Source organism: Callorhinchus milii, unplaced genomic scaffold (assembly GCF_018977255.1).
Source record: "Callorhinchus milii isolate IMCB2004 unplaced genomic scaffold, IMCB_Cmil_1.0 Scaffold11, whole genome shotgun sequence".
Taxonomy (NCBI): Eukaryota; Metazoa; Chordata; class Chondrichthyes; order Chimaeriformes; family Callorhinchidae; genus Callorhinchus; species Callorhinchus milii.
Genome location: NW_024704752.1, coordinates 20,133,665 through 20,151,269, shown reverse-complemented (window position 1 = coordinate 20,151,269; position 17,605 = coordinate 20,133,665). Strand labels below are relative to the sequence as shown.

At 41.3% G+C, this 17,605-nt stretch overlaps 1 protein-coding gene across 1 annotated transcript; it reads right to left on the bottom strand.

Moving 5' to 3' along the window:
* Positions 1 to 851: 851 nt before the first annotated feature.
* On the bottom strand, positions 852 to 16,536 carry pde6d (phosphodiesterase 6D, cGMP-specific, rod, delta). Its single transcript, NM_001292916.1, is given in 5 exon segments — positions 852 to 1,853; positions 3,026 to 3,131; positions 3,550 to 3,675; positions 4,862 to 4,950; positions 16,412 to 16,536. Coding segments are annotated over 5 exon segments (453 nt in total). The 5' UTR covers positions 16,462 to 16,536; the 3' UTR covers positions 852 to 1,771.
* Between the last annotated feature and the right edge of the window lie 1,069 nt (positions 16,537 to 17,605).

Here is a 17,605-nt window from a genome sequence, read left to right as displayed (position 1 = left end):
CCCTCCCCCCCCTCCACTCCCCCCCCTCCCCCACGCCCCTCCCCTCCCCCCCCCCCTCCACCTGCCCCCTTCCCACAGGCCCCTCCCCCCCCTCCCACTGCCCCTCCCCCCTCCCCCCTCCCACTGCCCCTCCCCACTGCCCCTCCCCCTCCCACTGCCCCTCCCCCCTCCCACTGCCCCTCCCCCCCTCCCCCCACTGCCCCCTCCCCCCCCTCCTCACTGCCTCCCCTGCCCCCCCACGGCCTCCCCGCCCACCCCCATCATTGACCCCCCACTCACTGACCCTCAGCTCTCTCTCACCCTCAGTCTATTCATTCTGCCTGTCACCCTGTCATTGACCCTCAGCTCGGCTCTGCCTCACCCCCTCACCCTCCCCAACCTGTCAATCACCCCCTCCATAATTCTCGTTTCCATCCTGCAATCCTCCCACACCCCCTATCCCCCCCTCCCCCCATTTACCCAAACCCCCCCTCGCCCCCACAAGCTGCAATTCTCACACCTGTACAGACAGACAGACTTGGTTCAATGTCTCATCAAAAGGATGACCCTCCTCCACAATGCAGCCTGGACTGTGAGTTCAGTCTTGATGTGAGCCGGTTAGGTGGGTTGCAACTGGGAAGGTATTACACTCGGCCAATTTTTTGCCCCGTCTCATAGCCTGTCATTGAGTAGCATTTAAACAAGTAATGCTCAAGGATTGGTTCTTCCATTAAGCCATTATAACACATCTCAGGCAACTGTTTTCCCATGTTTTTCTCACACATGCATTAGCTATTTAATATAAAAAATAGAAAAAATAATACATTCACAACTGAATTCAGAACAAATCTGGTATAGCTCTTGACTTCTGAAAAAATTCAACAAGTTTTATTATGTTCCATCTTCTCAACTGAAAATGATACTATTTTGCATGCAGGATTGCAGTTATGAGTATAAAACAGTAAATCTCATAGAATACACTGCCTGGCAGTAATCAAAAGCAATCGTTTAGAACCTTGTTCACTAAGTTGAAGTTGAATAAATTTGCTGTTGGATATGTGACCCCTCCCCAAATTGACAGACTGTAGTTTGAGTATGAATTTCCAATAATACAATAAATTATATTAAAACAATATTAAACCTCCAATTTAAAAATTCAATGACTAACTTTTTCGTACTTAAATTATTATACTTAATCAATTCAATATTGAACCTAGCAGTAAACACTGGCAAATTCTGAAATGTTACTGTACTCAATATGTACAGTACAAATTGACCAAATTTTACTTTTAAAATACAGAAGCTAGAGTTTTATTTTAAACAAACTAATGCTTTTCAGTCATATTATTTGCTTCATTATGGATTACAACCTACAAGAAATATTTTATATTTTATTAATTCAACTGAGGAATGTGTGATAGATAACAATAAAAAAGCAACTAGACAAACTTGGACAACGTTCTTAAGGAACATACAACAGAACTGTGCAAACTGGGTTGAAAACTGTGTGTACAGATCAAAAGCAAAACAAAAATTAAAAATAATGTACAATATTCATCTCAGGAACTGTATTAAGTATCACTGCCATATTTTACAAAGTCTTTTTTTGCACTGAAAGTTGATGACTGTTAGAGACTTCCTCACTTCACTCTTCTAAGATAATTCTCAAGAAAAGGGCTTATATGCCAGTTGCAATCCAGATGTCATTGGTCCATTGGTCACATGACCTTGAAGCGTCTCTCATCCATATGCCATCAGCAGGACATATCCCAGGAAACCTCGATAGTTCACTTCAGACGTAGAAAAGTCTGACCTTGGAAGTACTTACAAGGAGGTCATCATCATAGAATTTAGTTTCTATGACTACATTACCACTGTGTTGAGGGAAGAAGAGGAAAGAAGTTTAAATCATTGCAGAATTCAGCAACACAATCAACTGATCCAGCAATATAGCCCAGCATCCTTTTGTCTGATTGATTGCTACTTCATACTTGCATTTATATAGCGCCCTTCATGCGGGGTAATGTCAGAGCGCTTCACAGTGGCGGAATCTGACAACGAGTCACACACACTGTTTTGACATAACACCCTTAGATCTTTTAGCAACAAAAATAAAATGTCTCCCATTCTTCTCATTTACCCATTTATATACAATCTCACCCTTTGTGTGCAAGAGTAAAAATTAAGGTAATTTTTTCTGTAGTTGCTCTTGCATCACTCTAGTTATGTTAGAAAGTTAAGACTTCCAACATTGAGAAATAAAACAGATTCTCAAATACGCCCAACCCAGACTTCACAATCCACAGCATTGCAACACAGAAATGAGGACAATTTTGATCTTACATAACAAAAGATAATTCCAAGGATCACACTTCTGCCAATATTATCACATAATTTCTTCCAAACAATGAAAATAATTTGTTAAATCTAACATAAACCACAATCACAAGCCGATGAAGCTGAAAACATTTGGAGTCCTGTAGCTCAGTGGTTAGAGCACTCGCTTTGCAAGTGAGAGACCTGAGTTCAATTCCAGGCAGAGGGCGAAACCTTGGGCAAGTTTCCTTACTCCACACAGAGCCTAATAATAATCCCTCCAAAACTAAAAACAATAATTAAATTGGTCATTTTCAATCTACGACTGTTTGTGGGACATTGCTGTGCGCAATTGGCTGCCGCGTTCGCCCACAAATATACAGTCAATTCACTTTACAGTGTGTTCTGTGAAGCGCTTTGGGACGTCCTCCCGACGTGAAAAGCGCTATATCAAATGCAAGGATTATTATTATTATTATTATTATTATTTCTCACATGGTTTTGAAAAAAATATAATCATGCTCTATGATTAAAAGGGCAAAGTCCTCAAAGAAACTTCACGAAAGAAACAGCAATATACAAGAAAGGAAAATAACATGAGATGATAGCAGGCATAACACATTCATATTTGTTTATTGTTTATGCTACTGCAGATTGTTCTTATATCAACTCAATTGGTTTATAGTGACAGAATAACATATTAGTAAGATTTTACATCAAAATCACTTACCTTAACACATTAGCTGGCATCATCTGTGATTCTGGCGCTGCTTCTATTAGTGACTGCCAGGTGTTCGTAGAGTTGGGGATAACAAAACCAAATTCAAAGAACCATTCTGAAAAATACAGAATTGTCCCTTTATAAAAGGTAAAATGCAATAAATGTCACCTCTTGTATCCCTTGATTAAAAAAAAGTATCGGGATTAGTGAAGAGGTGTGACACAGATGTATTTGTATCTTAAATAATCCTTGCATCCATAATAGCTCAACTATGACAGATTGTAAGATAGTTAAAGGTAGGGCAAGCATTGTTAATAAAAGTAATTTATACTGCATTTACCACTTTTTGTCCCTCTAAATACATTGTCCCATTGCATAAGATAAGCTGAAAGGAAGTAGAACATTTTATTGTGTATCAAAATGTGTAAATTTCAGAATTTATTTCCATACTTCTGCAACCTGAAACAAAGTATTTTGTGATTGTTTACTGTAACATTTACGGAGAACCAGCAACACAGAACAAATGTATGTACCTTCTAGGCACTGTCCTTTGAAAAAAACTTTTTGTTCTAGTCTGAATTTTTCCATCTGTTCAGAAGAGGAAAAGTTTAATTCTCGGGAGACGGCTTTACACTTCAAGATCTTTTTAGGAACTCGAGCTGAAAAAAAACAGAATAGAGTAGATTAGAGTAGAGCATAGAAGCCAGACAACAAAACCAAAAGAATTAATCATTTTCAAATCAACTTGTGCCCACACACAATGGCTACCTAACTGAAACTCAATAAAATGACCTAAACATTTAAACAGTGTTTGGTTCACAGGCACCTGTTGTTCTTCCTCCACTATATTTTACCAGTACTGTATGGAACCATATTTGCAACTATTACAATAACAACTTGCACTTATATAGCGCCTTCAGAGCCCTTAAAAACACTTTTATCAGAGGTATGAGCAACAATTAAGGCAAATTACAATGGAAACCAAACAAAATAAAGCAGGCTGTTTGTCATGTACATAAACAGAACCATTTATAAAGTGAGAAAATAAGAACCAAATTGTCTCCATAGTGAAAGACCAAAGGTACCAATCCAGGGTGGCAAGATGTTTGATGCGTGGGCCATTTCTAATGCAATGTTATGATGATACCCTTTGCATTGTCCTTCATCATTAGAGGGATCCTGGACATGTTTTTGTATGGGGGTAAAGAAAGAGAATGAAGGGGAAAAAAAAGCACAAATCTTCCTGGACTGTGGGTGGCGGAGGATGAAAGATAAAACAACAACAACAACAAGATTCCATTTATAGAGCGCCTTTCACGTCAGGAGGACGTACTGTCTTATAAGGGGACAAAGTGCATTGGGATCATCTACCACTTAAGATGATCAGGCAGCAGCCTGGAGATTATAACACTAGACATGCCATCAGACTGCCTAATGCACCACCATTAAGATGCTTCTGCTGAAACTGAATTCACATCTGCCAGCGATGTAGGCTCATCTGTATGACTAGTACAGTCTGGATCCACATGACCACCGGAATCAGTATAAATTGTTATAATTATATCACCCAATCTTCCATTTCCTGAGAACCTGCCCGATCAGGAGGATAACCTCTCCTTCAGTTTGCAACGTGATGCACAGTGAACAGGAAATGTTTGGATGTCCAGGTGGAGGCTCTCGACAAGCACATAACCTATCTCCTTCTAGATACGCTTATTCAGGTTTGCTTCCCACCTAGAAATTGGCAAAACATTAAATACTAAATGCAAATGTTGTGTTGATTTCCCCCCTTCCCCCATCGACATTCAGTAGGTACAGAGAGCACAATCAACACGATTGCTGTACCTTCATGTTCCACTCCAGGTAGTGAGAGATCTTCTGTGCCTTGCCACAAAACCTTCCCCGTCTCTGCATCACGCAGATTCATCCAGTTACTGAAGAAAGACTTGGTCAAGTAAATAACAGTTGTGTACATCAAACATGTGATTTCTGCTACATTAGCCCTGCTCTACCACCAAACTGTGGATGCTACAGTATAAATATCTGCATATAAATATATTAATCAACAGTACCAGAAAATTTCACGTGGGTCTATTGTTTTAACCCAAACATTTAATTTAGACTGATCACAATAATCATATCAAAACATATTCTAAAGTGGGCAGTAAGTCTTTGTTTTTACCTGTATACAAAGGAGTTTTGATGTTAATAAAATGCAAATAAAACTTTTTTGCCATTGTTACTTGTTTGCTAATTTCAATACAAAATAAGTACCAAAGGAAACAAAAAACATCAGAACTACTGTTGTATCATAGTGAGAGTCTCTATTCAGATGCAACTGTTGCAATTGGTTAACACTTTCTTACTATAAGAGAACATCAATAACAACAAACTACATTTGTATAGCGCCTTTCACATCAGGAGTACAGAAATACAAGTCAAAAGGTATCACCAGCATTTTCCAGACCTTTTTATCATAGACACAAAAAGACTTCAAGTTTAAGCAGCAAAACTCTTACTAAGCAACTGAAGTAACAACCCCAAAGCAATTATTTTAATTTCTTTGGAGTCTAGACTATCAACATATTCTGAATGTCTTTAACCTGGTACTTTGTGAAGTCCACCGATTGTGACATGTTTCGCCCACAAAAGTGCAGTCAATTCACTTGCAATTCACTTATATTCTGTAAAGCGCTTTGAGATGTCTAGAAGACGTGAAAAGCGCTATATCAAATGCAAGGATTATTATTATTGTTTGACAAAATCATCCCACTCATCAAGGTTTAATTTAAATGATACACTGATTTTAAAAATAATTACTGGTACTTAACAAGAACAACAACTTGCACTTATATAGCGCTCTGCACACAGGGTAGTGTCTCAAGAGCATTTAACAATGCAGGAGCTCAAAACTGAAGGTTAACATTGATATTGTGTTTGCTAACAAGGACAAGTGCATGTCTATAAAAATAAACTACATGCCCAAACTCTATTTTCACATCTCAAAGCTAGACTGGAGGGCATCATGCTTGTGAGGATCAAACAATGATCAAATGTAGGCATGGCCTCATTTCTACTGCACATATTCTTCAGGAGATGGCTTCCCAATGCTGCAAATAGTTCTGACAAGTTCTGATGGCAAATTGGTGGCAAATGGAACAGGTGGTCATGACATGACCTACAGCTAATGAAATTTTGGAAGCATTTAAAGTTTGCAAGTATTGAATTGTGGAAAGAAAACCTTGTAGCTGAAAACAATTGTGTAGCTGTGAGAAAACAAACTGCATTGATTCTCACCAAGCAAGAAGCACAAATTGGGAGGAAAACAAACTGAGGCAGAGGAGACACCATTATGCTGTACTAGAATGAAAACACAGCAGGAGTTGTGTCTCCATTTCTGGGGGGGTGGGGGGATGCGACCCATTTCAATAGTGATCACAACTTATTAAGGTTTATTAAGACTTGTGCCTGACATAGGCAAAAGAGAAAGTGCAAAAGAATAAAAGGTTTCTCTACACTTCTAACAAAGCAGGATACAACATCAGTTATGGTCTATTCTGCTCTATTACAGTATTTTTAGAAAAGCAAAGCAGCTAATGTACAAGCTTAACAATTACACTGTACCCAACAACAAACTGATTTATAATGCACTAAAATATTGTTGGATCAGTTGTACAATGCAACTGATACTTGAAACCGCTTTTAATCCTGAAGAGCATTAAAGGGAGATTGGAAAAAATAAGTGTGTTCCACCCTTTTCATCTGAAATGTGATTAATTGGCTTAGGATTTCTTTCACCTTGCATGACAAGCATTGCTCCTATTTATAGGGTCTCCTTATCTCTTGAGTACTGCCCAGGTTCCTGGCGAGATGATGATGAAGAAAATGCAGAGGACAAGAACATTCTGAAATGGATTTGCTTGAAATGGAAGATACAAATGATAATTTATTTAAGCATGGAAGAGGGAGGAATGATTCACAAGTAACAGAGTTGCAGAGTATATGTACCAAATTTTAAATCATATTAAAAAGTTATTTAATACTTTATATTCTATTATTTGTTAAAATCAAGATGAAAACATTGATATCTGAGTCACCAGCTATAGTTGGGATGTCCTCCCGATGTGAAAGGCATCCTATAAATGTAAATTTGGGTTTACTGATCACAGGGCACAGATACGATGACGATAAATGTTTGCATTTGATATACAGCCTTACCGTGTCGTTGAAAAATCTCAATGTACTTCACAGGAATTTTACTATAAAGTGTGGTGACTGTATTTTATTCTAGTCAAATTACTGCAATTATGAATCAATGATAAAGTATGAAAATAAAAATCACCATCAGTCAACTGGAAGAGGAGCTGTATGGGAACAGGAAACAACCACAACATTGACACATTTGTGGATTATGAGTAATTGATATAAAATAAAGCATGAAGAACTTAACCAAGGATATTTTTCTTGAGGAAATTGTGCAAATTCTGATCTTCTGCACTGCAAAAATGAACGCCAGAAAGATGCAGGGAATCCCTGAACTACAGTATAGCACTGTAGAATGGGAACAACCTTTAAATAATGGAGTACAGTATTTTGCTTCACAAAAGTGTTTGATTTCTCAGCACTGATATCCCTTAATTAGATAAGCAGTTAAATTAAATCTAGTTCATCGGCAGGCCCACATTGGTGGAGGATGACAAAATCTTGGTTCACTTTATTCCAAAGTCACTAATGTTATTGAGGCTAGAAACAAGAGTTTAAGCAGAGAATGTTGAAGATACTGAACTCAGGGCTACTCTTTGTGAAAGAAATCTAGAGACTGATTAAAACGATTTCTCATTCTGGTCCAAATCCAAAGTGAAGTTTTTTTTAAAATGAGTTACGAGGCAACTATTCACACATTGGGATGTATGAAAGAGTCTTAAGCTTTACCCCATTTCCAAAGACTGGCATCTGTTGAAGGGAACACACTCAGGTTTGAATTAAGTCCTTTGGTGAGGAGTTACAATGCTGATACAACAAGCCCCATATAACCCTTCCAGGTGTAAGCTTATTCCCCACACCCTCTACAAAAGAAATATGCCTACTGTGCCATATAGGGTTTTCACATTTCCAAAATGCTTAATATTCAAAAGGAAAATGATTTCAGCAAAATGTTATACCCAAGGACTGTATTCAGTGATCTGTCCATATCAACTAAATAGCTGCTGCCAGTACATTCGACCACAGCTGTACAACAAAAGAACCGGAGCACAAGTCCTTTTTTCATCTCGCAAACGTTGGTTTCTGACAGACCCTGACACTCATTGTCTCCTACAGCTGCTACCACTTCATTGCACCATCTGCACTTTTAATCCTGGAAAATGTCAAAAACTTTCCATCATCAACTCACTGCATCTCTTTTGTATGTTGATAACCTGATTTAAACAAAAGCACACAACTTATTTAACTATTTCTTACTCTTGTTGAGCCATTAGTTGTGACAGGAACAACATTGATGTCTTGAATTCTAAAAAAAACATTATCTCTGGATAGACAGTGTGTATAACCAGCTTTTTATATCCTTACGACGTGAAAGGCGTATATCCTTCCGACAGGAAAGGCGCTCTATAAATGCAATCTTGTTGTTGTTGTTTTCAACACAACATATATTAATGAATCAAACACAATATCTGTTGCTGACGATGTTAGATTCTATGTTTGTGGGACATTGCTGTGCGCAATTGGCTGCCGCCTTCGCCCACAAATATACAGTCAATTCACTTTACAGTATATCATGTGAAGCACTTTGGGACGTCGAGAAGACGTGAACAGCGCTATATCAAATGCAAGGATTAATATTATTATTATAATACCAAATGTCTCGACTCCTCTCTCAAACCCCCACCCCCAAAACTACTTTATATTTAGAAAACTTTAAAGAACTCACCATAACAATCCTACCACATTCCTGAGCAGGGCGTTAATTGATAAGGTGCACCAAAATTAAATGTTAATCTCCCTTTATCTTCTTTTGTAACTGTGCGACACAGAATGTGCAACAGTTCTGTTTTAAAAGGCATTATTCATACAAATATCAAGTGTCAAAAAAGGAAAATCTGCAAAGTGCCTTTTTGAGGGTTTGCACAATGAGATTGTAATTCTAAATGGTACAAGGATCTGGAATACATCCACTACAGTATTATTGCAATATGAAATCTGGCTTATATACTAGTCATATGGGAATGTGGAGAAACCAAACAGCTTTCAAACTCAGTGCACATTTGCCTTTGCAAAGACATTAAGTAAAGAGGCTAATTCACAAACTGGCAATTGGCTGCTTTGTAGCAGTTCTCACTTGGGGCCACTGGGATTACTACAAGTTGCTGACAGCAAAAGATCTTGTATTTGTAACGTAGAAACTTAGTTTCAAAGTAAACCTTTCCCTTTCATACAAACATACAGTGTCTTAGTTAGAATTGTTTCTCAAATATATTCATGCAACAGAAAGACTCATAACACTATTGTATACTAAGCTCCACTGATGTTCCATTTCACATTTGAATTCTCGATTGATGCCACAGTTGCTAACACCAACCAAACCACTATAGTGTAGTCCCCATTGCATCACTCTTACAAGATGCATCTTAATTAATCCTTTGAGATTGTGTAAAGATACTCATTTTCATCCATCTGGAAATTTTTATTTCATCACTCACTCTCATTATATGTTTAAGAGTTAACAATTTGTAACCTTTGGCCATTTTTAGTCAAAGCTCAGAAGGTTCACCTGATTCCATGGCACTATTTGAAAAGAGAAGTGAGTTCCTCCCAGTGTCCTGGCCAACAATCCCCAGATAAAACTGTTCATTCATTTCATGGCTGTTTGTGGACATCGCTGTGTTCAAATTAGCTGCAGTGGTCGTCTAAAAAAAAGTCATTACATTTTTCAGCAAACGCTTTTAGACATCCTCCCGCCGTAAAGAGCATTAAAGTATATCAAATTCAAGGATCATTATAAAGAATTCCAGGTAGCTTGCTTGCCCCATTTCACTGCCATCTAATTATCCTCTGTTCCTCCTAATTCTTCCTCCTTTAACTCCAGCTTGCTGGAGGCAGTGGCACACTTTAGGGAATGGTATCACAGATGCTGCCCCACCAACTAATTCATCAAGTCGGCATCATCAGCCAGAAGTCGTATTACTGATCACAGTGACTACTACTAGCATCCAGTTAGCAGGTAGCATTGGATATCAATAAAATGTGGGAACCCTAGCCAATACAAACCTCTCTATTTCTTAACCTAGTCCATTGCTCCTCCTTATACAATCTCTCCAACCAGGAGTGAAAGCCAATTATCCTACATAACAGTACATTTTTACAGCTTTAGCTGCAGACCAGACAGTTCTAATTTTAGACACATCTTGTAATATCCTCAGCATTTTATTAGATTTTCCTATTAAATTGTATGTCATCCATATCATTTACTTAACTACAGAGAATTGGTTATTTGCCAGCTATCTCCAGCTTAAGGTCTACCATTTTTGTTTTGTATCCACACCTCAGCTTCTTGTTAAAAGTGGTACGATTTAACTCATCTCAACATATCCTACTATGGAATCCCTTACTTGTTCATATTACCACCCTATTGATAACCTTTTGCATTATTCTGTATCTACTTTAGCACTTCCTTCCTCTTGTCTTTTCCTTTCATCTTCCCAGATGACTATTTGTTAAGATTTAACACAGTATGCTTAGTCTTTCAAAATCCTGACAATTGAGGAAACATCAGCACAAATTTAAAGCCCACAATATTTGTATTTTCATACTCTCTAACCTCTAAAACAAACATATGAAATGGCAACATGCTAATAAAATAGAAGCAATTGAAAACTGAAAATCAATAAGCTTGGTCAAAAGGCTTCAATGACACACAGAAATCATCTACAACGCTTTCCAAGGTTTCTCAGAGAACAGCATATTGTATTGTAATAAATGCAGAGTTGCCGCGATGCACAGGGCAAGTTATGATCAGCAGCAACTACCTAAGATTCCCAAATAGGATCTGTGAAAAAAGCTTGATACCAATAATATGGTCAACATACATAACCAAACAATTCAAACAACAACTGATCCACAGTGAACAAGGCAAGGATTAATAAAATATTATTATTTACAGTGGAGATACATTACTGGATAAACATTGTGACAAGGCCAGAGACCGTGGTGAAACTTTTGAAAGCCAATCTCAGGAGGTTAGTTTATGCAAAAAGACTTGTGCAGTCCAGAATGTGCAGTCCAGAATGTTTTATCACTCAGTCCTTCCAAGTCAGAAACCCAATATGCAATACAGAAAAGTTTCCAACCAATTGCTTCAGATCAGTTTTGGAATTGGACTAGATAAATGACAAATCAATACTAAGCTTTGTCTTGTGCATAACACAAGCTTATTACAAATGACGTCATCATACCCTTGTACACTTTTTCCAGTGCCTCACCATCTATCAACATGTATAGCATTACCACTGAAATTCACCTTGCTCACTGCTATTCCATTTGACAACAGTCAATAAACCTAATGAACCATGAAACATATCATCCATCATAAGATATAGTACCCTAGAAAAATTTGAGGTCTCCCAAGCAAACAGTACTGAGAAGGACTTCAACTACATCTTCAGAAAAATCCCTTATTCTCCAATCAGTTTTCAGTGCACCAAGCACAATATTTCTCTACATAAATGACCTTTTCTACCTTAGTGTCCTGTTTTGTGAATTTTCTGTTCCAGATATCTAGAAGCCACAAAATATTTTACAACAGAAGGTAGTACATTAGAATAGTAATATATGTTGTGGAGTCCTGTAGCTCAGTGGTTAGAGCACTCGCTTTGCAAGCGAGAGACCCGAGTTCAATTCCAGACAGAGGGAAACCTTGGGCAAGTTTCCTTACTCCACACAGAGCCTAATAATAATCCCTCCAAAACCAAAAACAATAATAAATTGGTCATTTTCAATCCACGACTGTTTGTGGGACATTGTTGTACGCAATTGGCTGCCGCGTTCGGCCACAAATATAGTCACTTCACTTTACAGTGTGTTCTATGAAGCGCTTTGGGACGTCCTCCCGACGTGAAAAGCGCTATATCAAATGCAAGGATTATTATTATTATTGTTATAAAATAGTGGAAGGCAGGTTTTATCCCCACTCAGCTATTCCCAGTGAGGAAGTGGCGGGGGATAAAGAGAATAGGAAAACGATTTCAAAAAATCAGAATGTATTGTGCCTGGCACCTTGTTTTCCTACAACTTTCAGGCAACCATGCCCAAACAGGATTGGTCAACTGGGAGCAGATCACACATCCGCTCACACCCACAAAGTTGGAAAGAGACTTTTAAAAAATAATTTTATGAATTCTCCCCTCACTTTCCACTCATTAAATGTCATCTTTAACCTTTTGTAATTTGTCATGAGGCCATTTTAATTTTACTCTTCAGCACATTGAACAAAACATGCTTATTGTAGAAACCTTCACCTTGTGCAACACGTTACCCTAAATGTAGACCAACTTGCTTTCAACGTCCTTTTTTATAAATTAAATCAAACTGAAGTTTTCACACTGTTACATAATAAAAGACTGTTAAGAGCCTTTGGAAATATTTACTTATACCGAACAATCACAAAAATCTTCTTGATACAACTGAAGCATTAGTGATTTCAAAACTACAGCAGAACCCTTTATGAGGATTTTTAAATCCCAGCCCACTTTAGCAATTACTATTTCTCAGCACTTACTTATTGTGGCGTTATTGTTCACATGTATGCAGTAAAGTGATAATACGGAAATCAAATGTCCATGCTTAATCCTGGCCAAACCTACTCGGTCCAAAAAAGCATCCCAGTAAATTAGATTCACCTCAAGGTCAACTCTCATCTTGTGGTTGAAAGTACCTAACAACAAGGTTCATATTCCATTTAAGTGAAAATGAGCTGGTACAAACTCCAACTCATTTTCCTAGAAACACAGTGGAAACAATATTTAGTTCATCTGACAACTTTTATAAAAACAGCAAATTCACTGATCTGCTGGCAAACAATTGAATGATGTGCTTGGATTATGGCACAGAGTCTCAGCATAAATATTAGCCACCACTCAGCCCAAATTAGAAACTTATATTTATCTGCTTAAAAGATTTAGCATCTGTACTGCAACTGAGCTCTACTTTCAAAAACTTCAAGATCAAAATAGTATTCCCTTGGTCATTCAAATTCATTCTCATGCACGTACATTTAATGTTTCTTAGAAACCATTATAACTATAGGTATTACTATTAAAGAATAGGGACATTTTATCAGAGTGATGTGTATTCAGCAATTAAGAAACAACAAAGCATCGGTGCGATTGGGAAACGTCTGGGTTGAAGACACCAGAAACATGCAGACTGTGATGGTGGTACAGATTATGTAACTATTTATGCCTTGAGAGGATTACTATTCATTAGACTCCAGAGGACTAAACGGTATTTACTGTATTTTGCTTAAATATTTAAATTGAGATTTTAATCTGTCCAATAAAACAAATGGACCAATCAATCAAGTACCAGATTTTTTTATTAACAAAAAGGTACCATACTAATAAAAATACATTACTTGGGTTTTAGGAGCTTACTCCCAAATTCCAAAATAAAATTATTACTCAATTATAATAATAAAAATAATATATTATTACGCAATTAGTTGAACTCATATTCCAAATTTTTCCTAAAATGATAACTTCTCCCAGTCAGACATCAAAACTAACTAATGGATTCTCTTTCTATCCATTTCTCCTCAGGATTATGCATATTCAACATTTCAACCATTGCTGCTTCCACCTAGCCTTTGCATTTTATTCAGAATAATTTTAGTTTAAGTCCTATTGAACAAGGCCACAATCGCCATGGTACAACAAGACACCTTGCATTTATATAGAGCCCTTCATGCACGGTAGCATCCCAGAACACATTGCCCTGCAATACTAAATGGCAGGTAATAAATGGCAGATAATGCAACACCGCTCACTCCACTGTAGATTTCTTCACAATTTGATGCAGTTCAGAACATTACGTATGTGAGTGACATATGTCAGGTCAGATTGTATACTCTATACAGCATTACTGTATTTTGCTGATCATTAAAACAATGTTTAAATGGGATTTCAGTGCGATAGAAATGCAATTTGTTGTTGCTATTGTTTTGGTTTACAACCTATGCTTAACAGTCATACATGTTACTCTTCACCCAGTGTGGGCTGCCTTGAGGTATATAAGTAGCAATCTACATAAACAAAAAATAGTAAAACCACATCCTGGGTGCAACATTTCCTCCAGATTAAATTAGTTATCAACTTCATGGCTGTTTGTGGGACACTGCTGTGTGCAAATTAGTTGTCAAATTCACTTGGCCTGCAAATACAGTCACTACACTTTACAGTAAAACCTCACAAAGTGCTTCCAGACATCATCCAGAGGCGACAGGCGCTGTATTCCATTATAATTATTATTAGAAATGTATCAAGTCATTCAAGAGACCAATGTTGCAATGACCAACGTTACTACAGGGAAATAAAAACCTCACACTCAATCTGCCTGTTTCTGTGTGTGTACGGTGTGTGTGTGTGGGGGGGGGGGGGGGGGGGGTGTGTGTAGGCGTGTGTGTGTGTGTGTACGGTGTGTGTGTGTGGGGGGGGGGGTGTGTGTGTGTAGGGGTGTGTGTGTGGGGGGGGGTGTGTGTGTAGGCGTGTGTGTGTGTGGGTGTGTGTGTGTGGGGGGGGGTGTGTGTGTGTGGGGGTGTGTGTGTGTGGGGGGGGGTGTGTGTAGGCGTGTGTGTGTGTGGGTGTGTGTAGGGGTGTGTGTGGGTGTGTGTGTGTAGGGGTGTGTGTGTGTAGGGGTGTGTGTGTGGGGGTGTGTGTGTGTGGGGGGGGGGTGTGTGTGTGTGAGGGGTGTGTGTGTGGGGGGGGGGTGTGTGTGTAGGCGTGTGTGTGTGTGGGTGTGTGTAGGGGTGTGTGTGGGTGTGTGTGTGTAGGGGTGTGTGTGTGTAGGGGTGTGTGTGTAGGGGTGTGTGTGTGGTGTGTAGGGGTGTGTGTGTGTAGGGGTGTGTGTGTGGGGTGTGTAGGGGTGTGTGTGTGGGGGTTGTTTGTGTGTGTAGGGGTGTGTGTGTGTGTAGGGGTGTGTGTGTGTGGGGGTGTGTGTGTGGGGGGGGGTGCATGTGGAGGAGTGTGTATGTGGGTGAAGGGGATGTGGAGGGGCGCGTGTGCGGAGGGGGGGTGTTTGCGTGGAGGGGGAGTGTGTGTGTGGAGGGAGTGTGTGTGGAGGCAGTGTGTGTGTGTGTGGGGGGGGGGGGGAGTGTGTGTGTGTGTGTGTGGGGGGGGGGAGTGTGTGTGTGGGGGGGGGGGGAGTGTGTGTGGGGGGGGGGGGAGTGTGTGTGGGGGGGGGGGGGAGTGTGTGTGGGGGGGGGGGGGAGTGTGTGTGGGGGGGGGAGTGAGTGTGTGGGGGGGAGTGTGTGTGTGGGAGTGTGTGTGTGGGGGGGGGGGGGAGTGTGTGTGTGGGGGGGGGGGGGAGGTGTGTGTGGGGGGGGGGGGGGAGTGTGTGTGGGGGGGGGGGGGAGTGGTGTGTGGGGGGGGGGGGAGTGTGTGTGGGGGGGGGGGGGGAGTGTGTGGTGGGGGGGGAGTGTGTGTGTGGGGGGGAGTGTGTGTGTGTGTGTGTGGGGGGGGGGGGAGTGTGTGTGTGGGGGGGGGGGGGGGAGTGTGTGTGTGGGGGGGGGGGGGGGAGAGCCGGGATGAGCACCTCATCCACAAGCCAAAGAGCATTGTTTGTTGCCAATAACAACGGTGTAAAATAAAAATACGTTGTAGCCCAGAGGGGGGGGGGGGGGGGAGGGGGCAGAGAGAGAACGAGAGAGGGGGAGAGAGGGGGGGGGGGGAGAGAGGGGGGGGGGAGAGTGGGGGGGGGGAGTGGGGGGGGAGGAGAAGAGGGGGGGGAGAGAGTGGGGGGGAAGAGAGTGGGGGGGAGAGGGGGGAGAGAGGGGGGGGAGAGAGGGGGGGAGAGTGGGGAGAGAAGGGGAGATTTGGGGCCTTGAAACCAGGCCCTGAGGCGATCAGGACTTTACAAGGAGAGGCTGTGCTGTTGATGACAGGATTTATCTCCGGGGGGGGAGGGGGGGGGGAAGGCCGCCGCGGGGTCACCTACACCCGGACAGTACATCATAACAATAAAAGGCTTCACTTTGACAGCCCCACAGCCCCACAGCCCCCCCCACCGGGGGCCTGAGCTCCGGGCCGGGCCCTGGCGGGGGGGGGGGGGGCCCTGGCGGGGGGGGGGGGGCCCTGGCGGGGGGGGGGGCGGGGTGGGGGCGGCGGGACACACACACAGTGAGGATACAGTTTGAAGCCCTTCAGGATCTCGGAGGCGCGATCTTCCTTCACGGTCATGGCTGCACTGCCCTCTCCGCCCTTTTCCCGCGTCGCGGAGACCGAGCGACGACCCGACAGAGACCCGACTGTAGTGACAGGGACCGACTGCGCTGCAATTCCCACAGCAACCTCCCGCGCAACCAAACTTGCTGCGCCGCCCTCCCCGCCCGCCATTCGCTCTGCTCTCGGATGGACGGGCAGTTCAGCCAATCATGTTGCGCGCTGGCGGAGCTGGGTGGAGACACAGTGAGCACCGAGGCAGCACGTTTAGTTGCGCCGCCGCCACGCACAAGCCGCCCAACCCCACCCTCTCCCGCCCAAAGATGGCGGATTGCGCGGCTTTATACCCAATTGGGCGCGTTTTTGTTGCACTGCGCGGGGGGAGGGGCTAGTCTTTAGATTCTTTAATTTAAACCCCCCCCAAAACTTGTTTTCTCTCCCCTTTGAAGAGCTTTTCTTACAGTTTCAAGAGCACCGATCTGACTTTGTGGAGTCCTGTAGCTCAGTGGTTAGAGCACTCGCTTTGCAAGTGAGAGACCTGAGTTCAATTCCAGGCAGAGGGCGAAACCTTGGGCAAGTTTCCTTACTCCACACAGAGCCTAATAATAATCCTCCAAAACCAAAAACAATAATAAAAAAAAATTGGTCATTTTCAATCTACGACTGTTTGTGGGACATTGCTGTGCGCAATTGGCTGCCGCGTTCGCCCACAAATATACAGTCAGTTCACTTTACAGTATATTCTGTGAAGCGCTTTGGGACGTCCTCCCGACGTGAAAAGCGCTATATCAAATGCAAGGATTATTGGCCACTTTGAAATCAATAGGAAGCAAGACATAATATTGGGCTACTTTGGGCTACACACCCACACACTCCAATCCATGGATTCTCAATTCATTGAGAAATAACTTTTATGAGTAAACACAAAATGCAACCAATTATTGACAAAACCTTTCGAATGTAACTAAACATCTCTCACCATCCTGTGAGCAAAAAAAGAGGCTTTCATTGAATCTGGTGTCTGGCTCAATTCATTTGGAGCTGTCAATTAATTCTGAATTGATGTTTGTCTGTGCACTGAATATTGGGATTAACAGGAAATTTATATTCCTGGGAGAATCAAAATCTGATATTATTGACAATAACTTATTTATAATTTTAT